Below are 24404 nucleotides of genomic sequence, written 5' to 3'. Positions count from 1 at the left end.
GACCTGGAAAAATAACAGAAAAGAAAAGGGCTGTCTGGATATTTTTAGCATGGTTCCTAATGGGCGTTCTGCATGTCCCTTTCCTTTGCTTTCTCTCACACACACACTGCAGCTGCAATCTCTTGTCTACTACACATACAGTAACACACACATTCCCACACGCGGGTCATTACTACACATACTTCCAACGTTGAGGCCCCCCCCCACCACCTCCCCCCCCTCCCATGACCCTACTCTAGGAGGAGCAAACTGCGGGAGACACGTCAAAGCAAAAAAATGATCGACATGCCAGCTATCCCTCTGCTCAGCTCCTTTTCACAGCACATACAAGGCTTGTGACAGCAGTGTGGAGAAAATGCAGTTACATTACAGTTGATGCAGGTCCAGTGACTGAAATGAGTCTTTACAGTACATCGTACTGGCAGTAAGACCCAGCAGGGAGATCTCTGTCCCCCCCCCCCCCCCCTCACCCCCAACTCCCACCCACCCCTTTTTCTTCAATTTACCTGAGTGCTACTGCTACGCTCTCTTTTGTGACTACACTGTTCTGTATCCCTCTTCTAGGATGGCAGAGGCTAATCTGCAGAAGCAAAGACTTCAAGCCATAGCAGTAAGTCAATTCTCTTTTTTTTTTCTCCTTTCTAGCAGATTGATAAGGTTTCTGTTCATTCAGCCCATGTGTTGTGCGCCTACCTTTTTAGGAGACATAGCTGGTTCGAGGCAGGCCATTAAAAGAAAGCCGGCTGGGGCCTGAGACGGCCTGTTCTCAGGCTACACCTTGATTGATGGGCCATAAGAATCTCTAATAACAATTGTGTTAAAATGTGCTCTTGTCTGGTGCGTTAAGGAGAAGCCGATCCTATTATTTTTAACCCTGTTATTTGGGTTTTGCTGTTGACTTGTGTCTGTGCAGTTATTTTGTTTATTCATGTTCTTTCCTCTGAGGTAGGCAGGCCTTTTTTTTAAAAAAAAGCTCGAATCTGAGGAAACTCCTGTCACAATTAAAGAGAACGCAAATCCTGAGCTGGATTCTTGTGTGTGATTGAAAGCAGAACTACATTTCCAAACAGCACTTAACCTGCTGAGAGCAGAGCGTTAAACTTCAGACTTAGTTGTTTGAGTTTAACCCTTTGGGCACATCTCAGCAGCTTTCACTACACCAATGTCGTCACAGAAAATCAGCAATAAATAAACGATGTTTTTTGTTTAACCAGTTCCTAATGTCTGAGACCGCAGAATGTTCCTTAACCCTTTGATCATGGAGAAGTCTTGCAGTGTTAAACACCAAACAGTTTTGTTTCATGTGATATCCGCAAATTTGATTTTTTTTTTAACTGTGCATATTCATTTGGGGGTGTTATCATGTAAAACATGATGAGAAGCTTATCAAAAAATATTTTCTGAGCTCACCATGCTCTCCAAATAAACTAAACTGTTTAGAACTTGTTAAAATCCTCATGCAGAAACTCTACTGCTGTCTGCAAAGGCCCAATGTTTTCTAAATAGTTTTATTTTGTGCTTTTGTTACAGTTTATGTTGTGCTTAGGTCTCCACCCTACCTCGATACTTAAAGGGTTCCTTTTGTTTGAGCACTGTCGCTATGCACTATGCTCTATGGGGACTTTCGGGAGAGGGCAAGGAGAGTTAACAGTCAGAAAGGTGGCAAATCGAGACATATCTACCAATCAAAGAATGTACAGCACAGAAACAGGCCATTCGGCCCAACTATTCCATGCCAATGTTTATGATCCACATGAGCCTCCACCCACCCTTCTTCATCTAACTCTATCAACATATCCTTCTATTCCTTTCTCCCTCATGTATTTATCTATCTTCCCCTTAAATGCATCTGTGTTATTCACCTCAACTACTCCATGTGGTAGTGAGTTCCACTCTCTGGGTGAAGAAGTTTCTCCTGAATTCCCTATTGGATTTGTTAGTGACTGTCTTATTTTTATGGCCCCCAGTTCTGGTCTCCCCTGCAAGTGGAAACATTTTCTCTACGTCTACCCTATCATAATCTTAAAATCAGATGTTGAATGGTTCCTGTCTTTCAGTGCTTTAGCTAAAATCTGAAATATACTGAACTTTTCCCCTTCTCTTCACCTGAGCTCTCATTGTGAGTCTGTAGTAGGCCCTGTAGATTTCAGGTGATATTTTGATAAATGTTTTGAAGTAAAAGATCGACACTTCCCGTCCAAAATGACAGGCCTTGCTGGTGACAAAAGGAGTTGTCAGTAGTGACCGCGTCCATGCACCAATGAGGAGATGTACTGAAGAGAATAGAAGCAGTGTGAATTTGGAGCTTGCAAGATCAGTAAGGGATTGGAAACAGTGCTAGCTCCAGTTCATACTATCTGTTAGGGATTGGGCGCTGGCAGTTTCTCTTGCACCCTCTCACCAGAACATGGAACAGCTTGATTTTGATCTCCATTCCGACGTGTTTACACAGATGATTTTAATTAAAAGTGCAGCTACTTTGCTAGGTTCATTTATCTCGATCCAGTGAGAACAGCTAGGTGGGAGGAGCCCTTGGGAATGTCTAATAATAGCTGCTTCTGCGATTGGGACAACTGGTTAGCGGGGGTGGAGATTGAGGGCGACTGGCTGTAAAACTGAAAGCCTTACCAAATGTCCTCGAGCTTCAGCTGTGTGACATTTGCAAAGCTTGCAGACATGGTATCCCATGTCTCTCAAGAATGTAAGAATTCAGTTGCTAGGGGCAATGGTTTCCTGCAAAACAGTCCATTGGAGGCCAGATGAAATTCCTTTGACATACGAATGTGGAGACAAAGCGATAATATTCTTAACCAGGCTCAATTTTGACTTGTGTACAAAAGTTGCCCTAAAGTGCGAGAAAGCAGCTGCATCCAATTCTCACCGCAAAAAAAAGTGGCCTTTTCACCCAGCTCTCTCCCAACTCACCTGACTCCAGAGATTCAATTAATATTTTGTTTTATTACATTCAAATCTGTATTAATGAAATTCCCGTAACTTATTACAATAAATTATGTTGTCTCTTGAACTGTTATTGGTATTTTCAGCACAGAGGTATGATAGAAAGGAAATCCATTTTGAGAAAAGTTACACTTCAGGACTGAAAAAATCAAATCTATGATAACATTATAGGCTAGAAATTGTTGGCAATATTATCAAACACTTAACACATTCCTATGACATTCCTGTGTCCAGGGCAGTGTTAAGATCATGCAATCCGTGCCATTACACGGGGTCCCGCCAGCCAGTCAGAAGCCCTGAGAGGTTCCAACGTGCTTATTTATAAATGTAAAATAAATAATGCACAGATCTCAATATTTTCAACAATGTTTTTTTTAAAATGCATATCAGAAGATGAATTATTTCATTTTCATTCAATAATGTACTTCATGAGGGGTTTTACAATTTGAGATGGGTTTGAAATCAGGAGAATACGCACAAGCTGTCTCCTTCTCCCTCAACTCTACTCGATTTCAAACGTGAACTCATTTTTGAAAATCAAAATAATAACAAGCTACTTAGAACAAATAATAAGTAAATCAGTCATTAGCACCCGTCTTGCCTGGTAATGAGGTTTGTGCCTAAATATTTCCCTAACTCAGTAAAGTTTCTCTGAGTGAACCAATGCCCTTCAGTGTGTCATAGTGAAGGAGTCACTGACTGCTTTTGTTTGACAAGGCTATTAAGGGTTACAGAGCCAGGTAGATGGAGTTGAGATACAGATCAGCCATGATCTAATTGAATGGCGGAACAGGCTCAAGAGGCTGAATGGCCTACTCCTGTTCCTATGCTCCTGATAAAAGCTGTCCTCCCTCAATTGTCTTTAACGTTCTGTTGGGGTTTCAACAATTCTGTGCCCATCTCCTTCCCATACCTCTGCATTCCAGTCTCTCCATCATAGATAGTACGTGCTCTGACCGCAGGTTTCTGACCTGAATATTCTCATATTTCATTGTATTGTCCCGCTCGCTTTTTGGATAGAGAAGGTCCTTTCTCTGAAGCCACTCCTTGCCCAAAGGTGACTGCCAAGAGCAAATAGCTCTCCTAATGATATCTTATTATTTAACATGAACTCTTATCTCACGTCATAAGTGTAGTGGGTTGCACTGGTGGACTTCCTGTCTCCTCTAACCTGTTAATTAATATTTCCATTTAAAATGTCCAAGCGATTCTACATTACTGGGAAATGTCAGTCACACTTGCCAACTGCTGATTAACAGTGTAAAAGTTCCCAAAGTTTAACAGTAGAATGTAAATACCAAACATAACAGTGCGTGCAATGCATAGAATTACAAATTAAATCGAAAGCTTGCAGAGACCGAACTGTCATTCCTTTCCTCTTCACCTCTCTTTTATTCTTTTCTTTTCACTCGTCTTTACTTTTCATTTTTAGAAAAAAGTTGGCAAGCAAACAGGTGACAAAGCTCAGCCGACTGATTTTGCACTGGATTAAGTCGGTAGTGTCAAGTATCATTGCCCAGTAAAATGTACAGGCTCCCGAAAACCGAACCTTTGCATGGGGCCTCCTGCAAGGCAAATGCCGCCCATGCCTCTGTCGACTGGTCTGAGAAGGGTGATAATGTCTCTCTAAAAATAGCAGACAAAGGAATGCCCTACAAAAGGAGTTTGTTCTTTGTCGCCTAATATTACCAACAGCAATTTCTAGCTGCACGTTTTTGAAATAATGCTTCAGGATATTTTGATAGTAGGTGCTGTAGGTCAGGGCCTAATTGATGAGCGTAGTGGCAAAATCTCACCAATGTACACTGCTTTCACAAGCGTAGAGGTTGGAAAAGAAGCCATGCAGGCCAGCAATCTTTTGGAGATATACTTGAAGAGAATCCTTTTTTTATTCCTGCTCTAAACACCTACAGTTTCCATGGGGAATATCCTGATCTACTGACCGCGGAGAAACTGCATAAACAACTAAAAACAGCCATTCGCGCCATTTCTCCAGGCTTCTCACCGATCTTGCAGCAGGTGATCGGGAGAACCCCACAGAAATTTCCCTGCTTAACATTTCACCAGCTCCTCCCACCGCTGCCCACAAAAATAATCTTGGTCGCTGCCGTCCTGCAACACCCCTCCCCTTGATCACGACCTGCCCACCTCGCACATGCCTTGCTGCGGACCGGGGGGGCGGGGGGCCCAATATTGGCCAGCTTTGATTAGGCGAGCTGCATCGGAATGTCCGTTTGGCATCTCGCAGTTCACCGGCTCAGTGAACTTATGGTTTTCAGTAGATTAACGTCTGTGACTCTGACTGGAAAATGTCCATGTAGATATCAGGATATTAAGCCTCGGGCTTCATTATAATTAAGCTGACGTGGAGTGCGATAAACGGGCGCTGTGCAGACCAATTTCCTTACTCCACCTTGTCAACTCAGTTTTCTTCCTTCCTCCCCTGAAAGCATGTTTTACAGGCACCTATAGTGCGACCTGGGACAAGCTATTGGAACATGAGGACCTCCTATTTCATTTCTGTCCACACAAGTGCACTCTCCAGGAGGAGTCATTTAATCAAAATTAGGAAACGACAACAACAGCAACTTGCATTTATACAGCGCCTTTAATGTAGTAAAACATCCCAAGGCGCTTCACAGGAGCGATTATCAAACAAAATTTGACACCGAGCCACATAAGGAGATATTAGGACAGGTGATCAAAAGCTTGGTCAAAGAGGTAAGTTTTAAGGAGCGTCTTAAAGGAGGAGAGAGAGGTAGAGACATGGAGAGGCTTAGGAAGGGAATTCCAGAGCTTAGGGCCTGAAGGCACGGCCGCCAATGGTGGAGCGATTAAAATCGGTGATGAACAAGGGACCAGAATTGGAGGAGAGCAGAGATCTCAGAGGGTTGTAGGGCTGGAGGAGGTTACAGAGATAAGGAGGGGCGAGGCCATGGAGAGATTTGAAAACAAGGATGAGAATTTTGGAATGGAGGCATTCCTAGACCGGGAGCCAATATAGGTCAGCGAGCACAGGGGTGATGAGTGAACAGGACTTGGTGCGAGTTAGGATACAGGCAGCAGACTTTTGGATGAGCTCAAGCTTATGGAGGGTGGAAGATGGGAGGCCGGCCAGGAGAGCATTGGAATAGTCGAGCCTAGACATAACAAAAACATGGATGAGGGTTTCAGCAGCAGATGAGCTGAGGCAGGGGCGGAGACGGGCAATGTTGAGGTGGAAATAGGCAATCTTGCTGATGGAGCGGATATGTGGTCGGAAGCTCATCTCAGATCAAATAGGACGCCAAGGTTGTGAACGGTCTGGTTCAGCCCCAGACAGTGGCCAGGGAGAGGGATGGAGTCAGTGGAGAGGGAACAGAATTTGTGGCGGGGACCTTCCCAATATTCAGTTGAAGGAAATTTTTGCTCATCCAATACTGGATGTTGGACAAGCAGTGTGACAAATCAGAGACAGTGGAGGGGTCGAGAGAGGTGGCGGTGAGGTAGAGCTGGGTGTCATCAGCGTACATGTAGAGCCTGACCTTGTGTTTTCGGATGGTGTCGCTGAGGGGCAGCATGTAGATGAGAAATAGGAGGGGGCCAAGGTTAGATCCTTGGGGGACTCCAGAGGTAACGGAACAGGAGCGGGAAGAGAAGCCATTGCAGGTGATTCTCTGACTATGACTGGCTCGATAAGAATGGAACCAGGTGAGCGCAGTCCCACCCAGCTGAACGACGGAGGAGAGGCGTTGGAGAAGGATGGTGTGGTCAACTGTGTCAAAGGCCGCCGTCAGGTAGAGAAGGATGAGGAGGGATAGTTTACCACGGTCACAGTCACATAGGATGTCATTTGTGACTTTGATAAGGGCCGTTTCATGACTGTGGCAGGGACGAAAACCTGATTGGAGGAATTCAAACATGGAGTTGTGCGAAAGATGGGCACGGATTTGGGAGGCGTCAACACATTTGGAGAGGAGAGGGAGGTTGGAGATGGGGCGGTACTTTACAAGGACAGAGGATTCAAGTGTTAATTGTATCTGTGGAATTTATATGAATTAGTGCTAATTGTATTCAGGTGGTGTGTATCAATTGGGAACTCTCTTGTATCCATTTATAGGAGGGAGTTTATCCAGGGGGTGCACAATGTGTAATGGGGATCTCTGAGAATAAAGGCTTTGAAGCAACTGAAGACTAGGCTCCAGTATTCTATCCTTTACCACCTGGCTATCCAATTTATAACATCAACTATGTTATTTTTTTGCGGAGAGGGTGATGACAGCAGATTTGAAGAGGTGGGGGACAGTACCTGAGGAGAGGGAACTGTTAACAATATCAGCTAACATGAGGGCCAGGAAGGGAAATTGGGTGGTCAGCAGTTTGGTGGGAATAGGGTCAAGGGAGCAGGAAGTGGGGCTCATGATCAAGATGAACTCGGAGAGGGCATGAGGGGAGATAGGAAAGAAAGTAGAGAAAGACCCAAGTTCAGGACTAGGGCAGGGGGGATCCTTAGGGGAAGTTTGGCTTGGTGGGCTAGGGGCGGGAGGGAAGCAGCAGAGGCAACTGAACCGATGGTCTCAATCTTAGTGACAAAGAAGACCATGAGCTCCTCACATTCATGTGATAATTGAATGAATTTTCTCAAATTAGCTCGAAGGCTAATTGTAGCAAACCCTTCCTCTAGGATTGCCAACTCTGGTTGGACATATTAGAATCATAGAATCGTAAAATATTTACAGCACAGAAGGATGCCATTTGGCCCATCGAGCCCGTGCCAGCTCTTTGTAAGTGCAATCCAGTTAGTCCCATTCCCGCGCTCTTTCCCTGTAGCCCTGCAAATTTTTTCCCATCAAGTATTTATCCAATTCCTTTTTGAAAGTCACAATTGAATCTACTTCCACCGCCCTTTCAGGCAGCGCATTCAGATCATAACTACTCGCTGCGTAAAAGCGTTTTTCCCCATGTCGCCTTTGGTTCTTTTGTCAATCACCTTAAATCTGTGTCCTCTAGTTCTCGACCCTTCTGCCAATGGGAACAGTTTCTCTTTATTTACTTTATCTCAACCCCTCATGATTTTGAACACTTCTATCAAATCTCCTCTCAACCCTCTCTGCTCCAAGGACTACAACCCCAGCTTCTTCGGTCTATCCACGTAACTCAAATCCCTCATTCCTAGAACCATTCTAGTAAATCTTTCCTGCAACCTCTCTAAGGCCTTCACATCCTTCCTAAAGTGCAGTGCCCAGAAATTGGACACAATACTCCAGCTGTGGCCGAACCAGTGTTTTCTAAAGATTCAACATAACTTCCTTGCTTTTGTACTCTATGCCTCTATTTATAAAGCCCAGGATCCTGTATGCTTTTTTAACTGCCTTCTCAACTTGTCCTGCCACCTTCAAATATTTGTGCACATATACCCCCAGGTCTCTCTGCTCCTGCTCCCACTTTAGAATTGTTTACTTTGCCTCTCCTCATTCTTCCTGACAAAATGTATCACTTCGCACTTCTCTGCATTAAATTTAATCTTCCATGTGTCCGCCCATTCCACCAGCCTGTCTATATCCTCTTGAAGTCTATCACTATCCTCCTCACTGTTTACGACACTTCCAAGTTTTGTGTCATCTGCAAATTTTGAACTTGTGCCCTGTACACCCAAGTCCAAGTCATTAATATATATCAAAAAACAACAGCAGTCCTAATACCAACCCCTGGGGAACACCACTGTACACCTCCCTCCAGTCCAAAAAACAACCGTTCACCACGACTCTCTGTTTCCTGTCACTTAGCCAATTTCGTATCCATGCTGCCACTGCCCCTTTTATTCCACGGGCTTCAATTTTGCTGACAAGCCTATTATGTGGCACTTTATCCAATCCCTATACACATCAACCACATTACCCTAATCAACCCTCTCTATTACCTCATCAAAAAACTCAATCAAGTTAGTTAAACACGATTTGCCTTTAACAAATCCATGCTGGCTTTCCTTTATTAATCCACATTTGTCCAAGTAACTATTAATTTTGTCCAGATTATCATTTTGAAAAGCTTCCCACCACCGAGGTTAAACTGACTGGCCTGTAGTTGTTGGGTTTATCTTTACACCCTTTTTTGAACAAGAGTGTAACATTTGCAATTCTCCAGTCCTCTAGTACCACCCCCATATCTAAGGAGGATTGGAAGATTATGTCCAGCACCTCTGCAATTTCCACCCTTACTTCCCTCAGCAACCTCGAATGCATCCCATCCAGACTGGGTGACTTATCTACTTTAAGTACAATCAGCCTTTCTAATACCTCCTCTTTATCAATTTTTAGCCCGAGAGGTATTCCTGGAGGTTTCATCACAAGACCTCCTCCCTCCAAATGTCCTGCCCCAATGCTCCCCGCAATGTCCAACATGTCCATTCTCACACTGCCACATCACGCCACGCCAATTGGAAAGCGAATCGACTCTTTGTTACCGTTTGGATGATTCTTGACTGTCAGTCAAACAGCCTTTTCTTTCCCAACTCCCATATTTTTATAATTGATAAACAAAAGTATTGGAAAAATATGATTTGTGTTTTTAATGCCACTATGATTTTTTTCTCTTGGGCTTTCCTGGAGATCAGTTTTCAATTCATGTAGACTCCAGGACAATCCTGGAGGGTTGGCAACCCATACCCTCCTCAACTGATATCAGCTAACTCAGGACAGGTCAAAGATCAAACTGGGCCCTTCCTGCGCTGTGTGGTTCAGTACCACACTGGGCAGTGCATTTACACAGTGAGCTGGTCAGTGCATCACAGAAGCAGAACACTTGAGCCGGGAAGCAGGAGTCCTGCTTCCTCTTGCTGAGCGGCACAGGTTGTAGGACACAAAGGCCTAAGTACTGCCCCAGCCGAGTAAGAGGGGGCCCTGGTGATGGGCCCAGTGGTCTCTTTGTAATCCCTCCAACTCATGACTCATCATTCATGTATGGAATAAATAAACCACCAGTGATGCAGTGTCACGATCGGTCGGTTAGTTTTGGAACTATACATCGCCTCTTTCAACTTGGAGAGAGGGAAGTGGATCTTTAGATGTCTGAGAGCAACCAGATAAGATGCTGGAAACTTTGGTATGTACAGCTTTCAACCTTGAAGGATGGTTTATGTTCAACAGCCCATTAAAGGTTAAGTAAAACCTCTGGGGATAATGGGATGTTGAAAGTTAAATTCATATGGGATACATAAGCACTGCAAGAAATATAGAGCTCTTGCAAGGCTGTTTATTAGACAGCAATGTCCCTTTAAGCAGTTGTAACTGGCATGTGTTCTCTCAGCTGATTTATTGACACATTCTTTTCTACCCTAAAGCCTTCTGGAGCAGGATCTCCCCCAGGACTCTGCTCCAGGATCCAGGAAAACTCCCAGACAGCTGTCAGCCCAGTTTCCAAGATTGCACATAGTCGTGTTAATAAGACAAATGTGTTAGCAATATATCACTCATTTTTTTTAAACCTGAATAAATATTACAACTGTGATCTTTGGCTTAAACTGCCTCTATAAAGAACTATTTACATGAACCTAAACCTATGCAACATTTAGGGCGAGGATATGCTGTCTGCAGGTAGTAGTGTGGCCAGAAAATAGTTATTGCTGCTGCTGCATTACTGGCACTAAACATATTATTTTAATACTTACAAGCGTAGAAATAGCTTCTGGTGTCATTCGTGGGCAATTCTCGAGGCTTAGTACAAGCATTAACTCGTTTTATTATAATGGGCTAGCGCCTCTGCTAAAACAGTGGGTAAAATGTAAAGTGGAATTATCAGCAAAAGATACGAAAAAGGAGGCGTGGACGAGACTCCTGGGGGAAAGCTCTTGAATTAAAGGAAAGAATCAGAGAATGAGTCATCAACAGCAGCCAAGGTAGTGATGTGAGAGGAAACTAGATAATTACATAGAATTACATTGAATTTACAGCATAGAAACAGGCCATTCGGCCCAACTGCTCTATGCCGGTTTTTATGCTCCACACCAGCCTCCTCCCACCTTACTTCATCTCACCCTAACTGCATTTCCTCCTATTCCTTTCTCTCTAATGTGCTTATCTAGCTTCCCCTTAAATGCAACTATGTTATTCGCCTCAATTATTCCTTGTGGTCACAAGTTCCACTCTTTGGGTAAAGAAGTTTCTCCTGAATTCCCTATTGGATTTATTGGTGACCATCTTATATTTATGCCCTCTAATTTTTGTATATAGATAGATGTGAGTATAACTTTGTTTAGAAGTGCTCGATGCCAAATGTCTAAGGCAATGATCGATGATTCACTGGTGCTCAAGTGCAGAGATGCATAATGTAGGCAACAAGGTCACTAGTAAACAGTTATACCAAAAACCAGACTAATGATCAGGGATTAAGTGAGAACTTTCAAGGTGATGGATAATTTGAGAATTAACAGCAGCTTCCATAACTTTAGGAAGTACCAATTAAAAAGACAATGGAATCATAGAATGATACAGCACAGAAGGAGGCCATTCAGCCCATCGTGCCTGTGCCAGCTCTTTGAAAGAACTATCCAATTAGTCCCACTCCCCCTACTCTTTCCCGTAGCCCTGCAAATTTTTCCGTTTCAAGCATTTATCCAATTCCCTTTCGAAAGTTACGATTGAATCTGCTTCCTCCACCATTTCAGGCAGTGCATTTCAGATTATAACAACTCGCTGCGTAAAAAAAATTCTCCTCAGCTCTCCTCTGATTCTTTTGCCAATTACCTTCAATCTGTGTCTTCTGGTTACCGATTCTCCTGCCAGTGGAAACAGTTTCTCCATCTTTGTCAAAATGTCAAGTGTTAAGAACTTAAAACATCAGGCCAGTAAAGATTACCACCAGCAGAAGATTGTCACAAGCACCTGTCTTGTGCTAAGCACATTATTTAAACATTGTATTTGGCACTGGCAGTATTTTAAGTCATGGCCTAAGTCTGTTACCGTTTTATATTAATATATGCCCATATACATGTAAATCAGTGTTGGATAAGAAGCAAAAATTGCAAATACTGGAATTCTGAAATTTTAAGAGAAACAGACAATGCTGGAAAGGATCTGCAACTAAAACGTTCACCTTCCTGTTCTTCTTAACCATCCTTTTTCATTCATTCTAGGGATGTGGGCATCACTGGCAAGGCCAACATTTATTGCCCATCCCTAGTCACCCTTGAGAAGTTGGAGGTGGGCTGCCTTCTTGAATTTCGCTTGATAAATGTTTGGGAACAGAGGGTATTTATGCAACACTTTCTCTCGGGAGATTAATTGGGGTGGGATAGAGTCCATAATAGGGTGGATTGGGCCTGGTCTGTGAAGGGAATGTGCTCAGCGACCTTTTCTTCTTTCGTGCTTTGTGTTCAGAGGAGCACTCTAACCAACTTCAGAAATTCGTTGAGGAATAGTCAATATATTACAATTCACTTAGCAGTTATTCAATGTGTTGACCTTTAGTTTCACTTCCCAGAACCAAATCAATAGCTGTTATTGCATAGAATTACATGGAATTTACAGCACAGAAACAGGCCATTCGGCCCAACAGGTCTATGCCGGTATTTATGCTCCACAGAAGCCTCCTTCCACCCTACTTCATCTAACCCTATCTGCATATCCTACCAAATGTTCTAAACACATTAATGGAACACCAGTGTTAACTGAAGGCCATGGGGGTCAAGTTTCAACCGCCCGCCACCCGTTTCTCACCTGCAGTGGAAATTCAGGGGGAACAGTGATAGACTTCAAGAGGATATAGACAGGCTGGTGGCACGGGCGGACACGTGGGAGATGAAATTTAACACAGAAAAATGCAAAGTGATACATTTCAGCAGGAAGAACGAGGAGAGGCAATATAAACTAGAGGGCACAACTCTAAAAGGGGTAAAGGAACAGAGTGATCTGGGGGTATATGTGCACAAATCGTTGAAGGTGGCAGGGCAGGTTGAGAAAGCGGTTAAAAAAGCATACGGGATCCTGGGCTTTATAAATAGAGGCATAGAGTACAAAAGTATGGAAGTCATGATGAACCTTTATAAAACATTGGTACGACCACAACTGGAGTATTGTGTTCAGTTCTGGGCATCACACTTCAGGAAAGATGTGAAGGCATAGAGAGGGTGCAGAAGAGATTTACTCGAATGATTCCAGGAATGAGGGACTTTAGCTACGTGGATAGACTGAAGAAGCTGGGGTTGTTCTTATTGGAACAGAGATGGTTGCGAGGAAATTTGATAGAGATATTCAAAATCATGAAGGGTCCAGACAGGGTAGATAGAGAGCGACTGTTCCCATTAGCTAAAGGGTCAAGAATCAGAGGGCATAGATTTAAGGTGATTGGCAAAAGAACCAAAGGTGACATGAGAAAAAACCTTTTTACACAGCGAGTGGTTAGGATCTGGAATGCACTGCCCGAGGGGGTGGTGGAGGCAGATTCAATCATGGCCTTCAAAGGGAACTGGATAAGTACTTGAAAGGAAAAGATTTGCAGGGCAACAGGGATAGGGCAGGGGAGTGGGACTAGCTGGATTGCTCTTGCAGAGAGCCGGCACAGACATGATGGGCTGAATGGCTTCCTTCCACGCTGTAACCTTTCTATGATTCTATGATTCTGTGAACATCACAGGCAATCCGTTGATGCCCAAGGCCTGATGCAAGTTTCAGGTGGGCCTATAAATCTGTCCTTGTGTACCAGGCACTGAGTGGTTTAAACAGAGACAGTTGGAAGCAGCTCAAGAATTGGCTGAAGAAAGCTTAAATTTTTTTGGTGGGAGGGGGGTCAGGAGGAGCAGGAGTGCCGCCCCTGGGTCTACGCAAAAAACTCCCAGGTCGCCCCCAGGATGCCTGACCTGGCAGCCGGCTCAGCATAGAAGCCAGCCACTTTGCCGCCCTTCCACAACCAGCAGTGGGGTGCTCGTTTGGCACCCGTAGCCCAAATCCGAAAATGGTTCCCGCCTCCCAGAATCGGGCAGGTTGCCTGGTGACTCTGCCAACCTTCCCCCCCCCGCCGCCCCCCCACCCCCCGCCCCGTTTTGAGTGGAATTCGAAGATCGGCCCGCCTTGTTTTCCAAATTTTTTGATCATTGGTTTTGTCTTTTTACTCTCTCCCCGCCACCCCCCTCACCCCACCCACTGCTTTTCAAGGATGCTTTTCTTCCTCGTGTAAAATCCTTACTTACACCCCGCCTCAGTGAGAGGGCAAAGACCAACATACTCCCAGGCCTTACCAACGGTAGTCTATAGCCAGCTAGCGGAGACTGCTGGTGAACATTATAATTTGACTCTCTCGTACAGTTGTTCCTCTGTCCCTAAGAAAAAAAGAAAGACTTACATTATACAGCGCCTTTCACGACCTCAGGATGTCCCAAAGCACTTTACAGCCAATGAAGTACCTTTGAAGTGTAGTCACTGCCAATTTGCGCACAGCAAGATCCCACAAACAGCAATGAGATAAATGACCAGATAATCCATTGTTTAGTGCTGTTGGCTGAGGGATAATTATTGGCCAGGACACCAGGGAGAACTCCCCTGCTCTCCTTCGACATAGTGCCGTGGGATCTTTTATGAGAAGACAAACGGGGCCTCGGTTCAATGTCTCATCCGAAAGACGGCACCTCTGACAGTGCAGCACTCCCTCAGTACTGCACTGGAATGTCAGGCTAGATTTTGTGCTCAAGTCTCTGGAGTGGGACTTGAACCCACAACCTTCTGATTCGGAAGAGGAGTCAGTTTGCCTCCAGCTGAGACTGGCATCTCCTAATGGAGTCTCTCTAGGAGAAATCTGAGGCAACTTTAGTTTGGGCGGGGGGGAAGTACCTCTTGCCAACAATTTAACCAAAAAAAGGCGGTGCGAGTACAAAATACTGAATTCTTACCTTAAAATTATCGACCGAAGGGATTTCACTCTCTTTGGAAGTGTCAAACATGCTTAAGGCACATACTAGGAACATAGGAACTGGAGTAGACCATTCAGCCCCTCAAACCTGTTCCGCCATTCAATTAGATGATGACTGATCTTTATCTTAACTCCATCTACCCACCATGGTTCCGTAACCCTTAATACCCTTGCCTAACAAAAAATACTGCTTCTGTTTCATTGATGTTGAGAGCACAGCTAGCTTTAAACAGCTGATACTTATCCACTAAGGCAACAAGAAAGTGAGACACAACTCTGCAATTTTGTCTAACCTCAGCAATGGGGTTTAAATTCAGCCCGAAGGAGATGGAGGTCTCTTTTTGACAGATGTTTCAAAATTTCATACTGTTATCTTGCTTCCCATGTGTAGTACTCTTTATTGTCTCGTTATGTTCAATAATGCATATGATTTTTCTGCATGCTGCAATGTTAAAAAAATTGTTTGTCTTTAAAAAATTGGGTCAAGTCATATTCCTTGTTTTCGGTGATATTTGGATGCCCTCCTGGGATGTTTCAGCTCATTTCCAATGCTGCTCATTGTAGTAAGGATGTGAGACACTCTGAATTCATTACATTTGCATTGCATTGAATTTTACAGCACAGAAACAGACCATTTGGCCCAACAGGTCTATGCTGTTGTTTATGCTTCACACAAACCTCCTCCCTCCCTCCTTCCTCTCACCCTGTCAGTATATCCTTCTATTCCTTTCTTCCTCATGTGTTTATTTAACTTCCCCTTAAATGCGTCTATGCTGTTCACCCAACTACTCCATGTGGTAGCGAGTTCCACATTCTAACCACCATTCTGGGTAAAGAAGTTTCTCCTGAATTCCCTATTGGATTTATTAGTCATGATGTGGAGATGCCGGTGATGGACTGGGGTTGACAATTGTAAACAATTTTACAACACCAAGTTATAGTCCAACGATTTTTATTTGAAATCTACAAGCTTTCAGAGGCTTCCTCTTTCCTCAGGTAAATGTCAGGAGCTCCTTGAAGCCTACGCATTTATACATATAGAACAATACATGGTGTTTACAGACTGCCCCTGCAACTGCCCATTGCCAAGGCAATCACCGTGTTCAGACATTCCACATTCTAACCACCACTCTGGGTAAAGAAGTTTCTCCTGAATTCCCTATTGGATTTATTAGTGACTGTCTTATATTTATAACTCCTAGTTTTGGACTCCCCCACAAGTGGAAACATCTTCATTGCAGATGGATTCAGAGCATCGTCGGTGACGCTGAAGTATCTGAGCCTGCACAAGTGCCCAAAAGTTGCCTTTACAGTTTTCTGAGTTTGTTAACTGCCCTTACGTCAAGGAAGGCCTGAACAAACCAGCATCGTAAAAACTGTACTATAGACCTGTGCACGTTGTCTAATGCCTGCTTCAGGCATGGGTAAAGGACGCCTCTTGTTTGTCCTTACCCAACATGGCGGGCGGCGCACATCCGGCCGGAACTGTGCATGAGCTTCCTGCCCGCCATTTTGGGCACTTAGGAGGCCACATAGCGCCTGAAAAATCGGGTGCTACGTGATCCAACTTCTAAGCCAAGTCTGGTCTTATTATATGTTTATTTACGAAGAGAGAGAGGGTACTTACAATTCTATGTGAGGTGTTGAGTGTTGTCATAATGAATGTTAGAATTTATAATGTCTGCATTTGTGAATGATGTGACAAGTAAGTCACTAAAAGGATATAAAATTTGCATCATCTAGTCAAAATACTTTATCCTATCATTCTCGTATGGAAACCTACATTTTATACCTGCATTTATAACATCCACTTTTTATATATTTTTTAATTCATTCCCGAGATGTGGGCGTCGCTGGCAAGGCCGGAATTTATTGCCCATTCCTAGTTGCCCCTTGAGAGGGTGGTGGTGGGCCTTTTTCTTGAACCGCTGCAGTCCGTGTGGTGAAGGTTCTCCCACAGTGCTGTTAGGAAGGGAGTTCCAGGATTTTGACCCAGCGACGATGAAGGAACGGCGATATATTTCCAAGTCGGGATGGTGCGTGACGACGGGGAATTTGGAAGTGACGGTGTTCCTGTGCGCATGCGGCCTGTGCCCTTCCAAGTGGTGGAGGTCGCGGGTTATATGGAAATGTGGGCTCCGTGACTGCTGTGCCTCATTACAGCATCTGTTTGCCTGGCTCCCAAATTCTATCGGACGTACTGTATTATATTTACGCTGAAGGTTAATTCATAACAAACAAACATTGACTTCAATGGGAAGCAAAGTTGGACCAAGGTGCATGATGAATGGTTGATCTGCTGCCGCACGTTTTGCATCCCCCCTCCCCCACCTCCGAACTTGAATTTTAACCCCCAATGAGTCAAATATTTATAGAGATCTTAAACAGCCTGGTTCCAAGGAAAGGTAATGAAAGGGCAAAGTAGACAATGAAGAGATTGAACTATTAGAGTAAATAAGGAGGAACTGTTTCTGCTGGCAGGAGGGTAGGTAACCAGAGGACACAGATTTAAAATAATTAGCAAAAGAACCAGACGAAAGATGAGGAGGTACATTCCAGCGAGTTGTGACGATCTGGAATGCGCTGCTTGAAAGGGCGGTGGAAGCAGATTCAGTAGTAACTTTCAAAAGTGAAATTGGATAAATACATGAAAAGGAAAATAATTGCAGGGCTATAGGGAAAGAGCAGGGGAATGGGACTAATTGGATAGCTCTTGCAAAGAGCTGGCACAGACACAATGGGCCGAACAGCCTCCTTCTTGTTGTAGGTCGGGAGGAGGATTGTAGGGCTGGAGGAGGTTACAGAGATAGGGAGGGGCGAGGCCATGGAAGGATTTGAAAACAAGGATGAGAATTTAAAAATCGAGGCATTGCCATACTGGGAGCCAATGTACGTCAGCAAGCACAGAGGTGATGGGTGAACAGAACTTGGTGTGAGTTAGGATACGGGCAGCAGAGTTTTGGATGAACTAAAGTTTACGGAGGGTGGAAGATGGGAGGCCGGCCAGGAGAGCATTGGAACAGTCAAATCTAGAAGTAACAAAGGCATGGTTGAGGGTTTCAGCAGCAGATGAGCTGAGGCAGGGACGGAGATGGGCGATGTTACTAAGGCAGAAGTAGGCAGCCTTGACAATGGAGATAGGTGACAGGTTAAAGATAAAAACTCAGCCATTGCAGCAGTATTTTAACTTCCAGGCCTCATCCCAACATTCCTCTTCCTGCTTGGAGAACAGGCAGGAAGATTCTGGAAATTCGGGCCACAAGCATAAAGGTAGGTGTGGGGAAGAAGGTTCCGGGAGGGTCTCGCAAGAGGGAAGGGTGGACTTCTGGGGCAAGGGTGGCTGCAACTTTCCTTGTGGGACCCGGAGGAGCATTCCCGCGTCCTCCTAGCCCCACAAAGAACTGTCCAAAAAAACTTACCTATTTGAGCCTCTTAGTCTTCCTGGCAAGGTACCGGCTCTCTTGGGTCTGGTGGGAAAGGTACAGCAGCTTCCCCGCTGAGGCCTGAGTTAAAATTGCAGTCAGGGCCCGATGATATCATCGGTCCCTAATCTGCATATTTAAAGAAGGACCCCGCCAGCTTTGGGTGGATGGCCTAGCCACCTGTCTAGAAGCCTGAGTAAAAATCGCAGTCGCCGGGCAGCTTTCCCACAGGTAGGTGAAACTCAAGGAATTTAAATTGCCCACCTGCCCAGCTACTGGGCAGGCAGGGTTAAAATCGCCCCCAAATATCTTTAATATTATGCTTTAAATCCAACTTCTTTTATAGCCTAAAACTATAAAAACAAATGGCAAATGAATTGCCTATATTTCCAAATCTCAGAACTCTGCCAGGCCTCTACCGAGGGAATGGAAATCTGGACAATGTGTGGATATTGTTCCTTCTTAATAATGTAAACGTCGGAGAGTGAGGGGTTTTCGGTTTATTTTTAAGATCCACAGTTTGGAATCATCTTAAAGCAACTTTTGTTCTGCTTTTGAACTCGGATAGATCACTTATTCATTCACCAAAAAAGTGTTACTGGGACTTTAGCCCATGGGACCATGGTGTGGATATTTTCTTAGTGGGTTAAGCAGGAAAGAGCTCGAAGCCATAGACACCTCAGTGAGTTACATAAAATTGTGTTTTAGTGAAAAGCCAGCGTATATCCCACTTATAACTGTGCTCTTTGTGGATTATTTCATCTTTCAAATAGAAATAAACATAAATTTGAGAACGCGCTTGATTCTTTCCCATTTTTGGACAAGGTTCTACACTTTATTTCCATTGGTTTAGATGGGATGGGAAATTGAGGGGGGTCCATTACACCAAAATCCTGCCCATTTTTTTCCACGGACAGATTTTTTTGGTGTTACTTCCGCCAGCCATTGGAAGTGCTAACCCAAATACGGGAGGGTGCAGTTAAAGGAGCGCAGTCGGGAACTTGCGCTGGTTAGGCTACAGTTCAAGTTTCTGCTAAAATTCATTTCCATAATCACAAAGGTAAAATCTTCCATGAACCAGCGCAATCGGGCAACGTAATACAACGTAATCGTTTCTTTCTTTTTCATTCCATTAAAAAGTATTCCTTGGTGTATTTAACACTGGTGACCTGGTGCAGTTTTATTAATACAGCTGGAAATGGGTTTACCAGCAAAACTAAACATTTTTAATGAGGGTGTCCAGTCCTTCACCTGTGAGTAACCTGATTCAAAATCACTGAAAATGACTTTAAAAAAAACCATACCGAACCATTTGAAAGTTTGATTGATGCACACTAGTTAGTTTATTGGTAAATTAAATATTTTTTGATATGAAAATACTTTTAGAACGTGCGTACTAGTGCCTGTGCCCCTAAGAAGATGAACGCAATTCGAAGAGCCTTCCCCAACCAGTGTAATCAGCGGAATCTCCCAATTTCGACCTGGGGGCGTGGCCTGTTTTGTGGGCGGGGCCTGGCCGGGCGAATTGAATCTTGAACAAGCGTAAAATTCCCCGATCTTTTGCTCTGGTTCAGCTGATTCCACCCGGATTGCACTGATATTGCAAGTGGAAACTCGACCCTAGAATCTCATTGTGGCCTAGAAATTGGGCCGTTGTAGCGGCCATTTTTCAGGCACTAGGCGGACACCCAAGGCCCCAAAATGGCGGGCGGTAAGCGCGCGTGCGCACTTCTCTCAAATTGCTCGGCCCATACGTCTCACTGGGCACTAGGAACGCCAGAAGAGGGCAGAAATTTGGCATTGCTAAGTGAGGAACAACATGTTCAAATCTTTTAAACCCCACGGAGGTGAGTGCAGTCAATGTAGGCACAATCGGTGCACTCACCTCCATTGACAGGTCCTTTCCTGTAATCGGAGACCGCCAAATGTTTCTGCTCTGCAAAGACTGCCTCCGTCTTTCGGACGCTGCAGATGTCAGGATCTTCCCGCAACAGCTGCCGTTCCTCCCTGTCCCCTGAAGTAAGCATGTAAGCGCAGATGGGAATCCCATCAGGACTTGGCCGAGATCATTTAAATGAGGCTGACCCCCCCCCCCCCCCCAACCCCGCCCAACCCCCAGAAACTTGGCCAGGGACAGGCACAAAGGCACAAAGCCCACCCCACTCCTCCAAAGGGAGCTGGCACCAGCAAGAAAATCCTGGCCTTTGAGCCTGACTCTATATTTAGTGTTAAAGTCTATGATAACACAAACACTGAGGGTTACCTTATACACCACATGTTAAGCGCTGATGAATATGTATGGGGCAGTGGTCTGTGCAGGGCTTATTTTTAATTTGTCTTTTTGAAGGCTGCAAAAGGAACTGGTGAAAAGCATTTTCACAATCCAAAAATATCTGCTTTTTTTTAATTCCTTCTCGGGATGTGGGCATCACTGGCAAGGCCAGCATTTATTGCCCATCCCTAGTTGCCGTTGAGAAGGTTCTGGTGAGCCGCCTTCTTGAACTACTGCAGTCCGTGTGGTGAAGGTTCTCCCACAGTGCTGTTGGGTAGGGAGTTCCAGGATTTTGACCCAGCGACGATGAAGGAACGGTGATATATTTCCAAGTGGAGATAGTTTTTGACTTGGAGGGGAACTTGGGAGTTGATGGTGTTCCCATGCACCTGCTACCCCTTGTCCTTCTAGGTGCTGGAGGTCACAGGTTTGGGAGTGGGTTTACCACTGCACCTCCTCTAAGGTGAACTTACACACTCTGCTGAACAAAGGTCCATGTGGCATTGATGAAAATTATAAAATACTGTCCTGCATACATCACTCTTTCTCTTGGTTTCCTTACTCCCTAGCAAGAGTATGCTGAAGTCCCACAGCAATGCTAATGACCTTGAATCATTTTCCACTGTTTTGACAGAGGTGTTCATTTGTTTTGGTTAATGCCTGTGTTAAAAACAGTGAACAAAGGAATTTACCTTGAACACGTTGGGGTAGATCATAACATTGAGCGATAGTGTGATAGCGAGTCGACAGCCCGTTTTTTCATCTCTCCCGATATTTATTTCCATTGACTTCAATGCACAAAGGCAAAATCTACCCCATTTGTTATTTGTGCGGGTGTCAGCCGTGGCTCAGTGGGTAGCAGTCTCGCCTCTGCATCAGAAGATTGTGGGTTCAAGTTCCACTCCAGAGACTTGAGTACAAAATCAAGGCTGACACTCCAGTGCAGTACTGAGGGAGAGCTGCACTGTTGGTCAGAGGTGCCGTTTCTCGGATGAAACGTTAAACTGAGGCCCCGTCTGCCCTCTCGGATGGATGTAAAAGATCATTATGGCACTATTTCGAAGAAGGGCAGGGGAGTTCTCTCCGTGTACCCTGGCCAATATTTATCCCTCAACCAACATTAAAAAGAACAGATCATTATCACATTGCTGTTTGTGGGACATGCTGTGCGCAAATTGGCTGCTGCGTTTCCTACATTACAACAGTGACTACATTTCAAAAAGTACTTAATTGGTTGTAAAGCGCTTTGGGACATCCTGAGGTCATGAAAGGTGCTATAACAGTACAAGTCTTTCTTTCGCACAGCATAATTTCAAGGCCCATGTTATTTTTTAGTAGTATGGCTGGTGCAACTAAATATACTTACCACAATATCACACTATTGAAATCTACTCGTTATATTTCCTGATTATTTCCATTGAAGAGAAAATGGAAATATTTCGAAATAATTATTTTTTTCTTTTTTTTTATTTAATAAGATTTCTGTTTACTCGCACAGAGACAAATAAAAAGAACTAACAGCGATGAACACAACCTGTTTAATACATTCTTTCTCTCTTTCTTTAAAGGAGAAAAGGCGGAGGCAGACGGAAATAGAAGACAAGAGACACCAGCTCGAAGATAAAATACTTCAGCTGCAGCATCACAAGGTAGCAGGCTGAAACTGCATAATTTCTTTCACAGGCCCAACACAATTGTACTCATTCATTGCACGTGTAGCTGCATGTTTTGTGTCATTAAATACTGGCAAGGGGACCGTCCTCAGCCCAGTTCACATCGCAAATGTTGTTATGAGTTGTTGCGTCACTATCTCTGTTGAATATTTGCTTTTTTCTGGGGTTTGGGTGAGACGAACTTGGTGCTTCAATGTGAGGAATGTCGGTCTTCAACAATGGAACATTTTTAAAACCTTTTTGCCCGTGCTGTTAATACCAAACACTACTAGGTCGACTGAGTACAGAAGTAAGCTCTCTCTACCATGCCCTAACAATTTGTGTTAACCCCAGGGGCCTGCCAGCTCCATACAGCGCCAACATAACATTTCCATTTCCCACAGCTGACATCTTTGTGGCCTATTCGAGATCTCTGCGCTCCTCCCCAATCCTGGCCTCTTGCGCATCCCTGATTTCCTTCATTCCACCAATGGTGGCTGTACCTTCAGCTGCCTAGGCCCTGAGCTCTGGAATTCCCTCCCTAAACCTCTCCACCACTCTCGCTTCCTTTAAAACGCTGCTTAAAACCTACCTCTGTGACCAAGCTGGTCACCTGTCCTAAAATCTCCTTATGCGGCTCGGTGTCAAATTTTGTTTGATAGTCGCTCCTGTGAAGCACCTTGGGACGTTTTACTACGTTAAAGGCGCTATATAAATGCAAGTTGTTGTTGTATTAGTCTGCGATGGATATAGAAACCCAGAGGTGAAAGGGCAAGTGCTCTATTTTTGAAACAATACAAAAATCCAATGCAATATGTTGTGTATTGCAGAATCCTTAACTGCTTCCACATGGCATTTTTTAAAAATGTTATTACAACTGCTTTACAGCAATAATTCACAGGCAACAGGGGGAGAATATGGCTGCCAAAAAAATATGTAACAAAAATTGAGTACTACTGCAAAATATGGATTTAATTCAAGTCAAACAAACATTCCAATAAATCTATTGAGCTGATGACTATAGCATGCCAACTGATGACGCCTTGTAGGGACGATCATTAGCAGATGACACATCAGCTGATGAAAGGGATGATTCTGCTTTAAAGGAGAGCCAAATGCCAGTCTACAGTGAGGCCTGTTCAGGTCAGACCAGATCACAGGAAGGTTGTTGCTTTTTGATGATGTCAAACTCAATAATGTTGATCACGCGAAATATTCATTAGCAACTTTCCTTGTGAAACTTTTGCTGTAACTACTGAATTCAGAAAGAGGAAAATTTTAAGAACATAAGAACATAAGAAATAGGAGCAGGAGTAGGCCAATCGGCCCCTCGAGCCTGCTCCGCCATTCAATAAGATCATGGCTGATCTGATCCTAACCTCAAATCTAAATTCATGTCCAATTTCCTGCCCGCTCCCCGTAACCCCTAATTCCCTTTACTTCTAGGAAACTGTCTATTTTGATACACACCAGTTTTTTGTAGGCAAAAAGTTTCCCTTAATCCGGTCTCCACTACTTACACCGTCCCTGCTTATGCAGGACTGTGGCCTTATGTCGAGCAAATGGCGCTGACCATTTGCCATCACCATGGGCGTCAATTACAAAGGCGCCACTTAAACCATATTAAGCGGGTGGGCTATTTCGGGCAGTTCAAGCAGCTGCTCGGGGTTCACCTTCCATTCCCCCTCTGTCCACTGCCCTTCGCTCTGCAGCATTGTTTTAATGCATTTGGATCACCCTCTTCAATTAAGTGTTAATTTCTGAAAGATATTCACAAATGCGTGCAGGCAGCGGTTCAGGAATCATTGAATCATACAGCGCAGTAGGAGGCCGTTCGGCCCATCGTGCCTGTGCTGCCTCTCTGAAAGAGCTATCCAATTAGTCCAACTCTCCTGCACCTTTCCCCATAGCCCTGTAAATTTTTCCCCTTCAAGTATTTAACCAATTCCCTCTCAGGCAGTGCATTCCAGATCATAACAACTCGCTGTGTAAAAAAAATTCTCCTCTGGTTCTTTTGCCAATTACCTTAAATCTGAGTCCTCTGGGGAAGCTGGTGATTATACGAACGGAGAATCAGAGATAAATTTAGCAAACTTCACAGTTTTTTTTAGTATTTAAATCCATAAAATTTTATTTTTATTACATAGAATTTACAGCATAGAAACAGGCCATTCGGCCCAACTGGTCTATGCCAGTATTATGCTCCACAGGAGCCTCCTCCTA

The 24404-nt window shown here is 44.2% G+C and overlaps 1 protein-coding gene across 1 annotated transcript in view; it reads left to right on the top strand.

Moving 5' to 3' along the window:
• Nucleotides 1-308: 308 nt before the first annotated feature.
• Nucleotides 309-24404, top strand: part of palm2akap2 (PALM2 and AKAP2 fusion) — a 123920-nt gene continuing 99824 nt past the window's right edge. Inside the window, exons 1-3 of the mRNA XM_067983610.1 lie at nucleotides 309-424; nucleotides 565-610; nucleotides 22098-22178. Of these exons, the coding sequence (XP_067839711.1) occupies nucleotides 396-424; nucleotides 565-610; nucleotides 22098-22178 (156 nt within the window). The 5' untranslated portion in view covers nucleotides 309-395. The remainder of the gene's footprint in view (nucleotides 425-564; nucleotides 611-22097; nucleotides 22179-24404) is intronic.

Source organism: Heptranchias perlo, chromosome 4 (assembly GCF_035084215.1).
Source record: "Heptranchias perlo isolate sHepPer1 chromosome 4, sHepPer1.hap1, whole genome shotgun sequence".
Taxonomy (NCBI): domain Eukaryota; kingdom Metazoa; phylum Chordata; class Chondrichthyes; order Hexanchiformes; family Hexanchidae; genus Heptranchias; species Heptranchias perlo.
The sequence above is the reverse complement of the archived record's forward strand: the minus strand, read 5'-3'. Positions and strand labels throughout refer to the sequence as shown.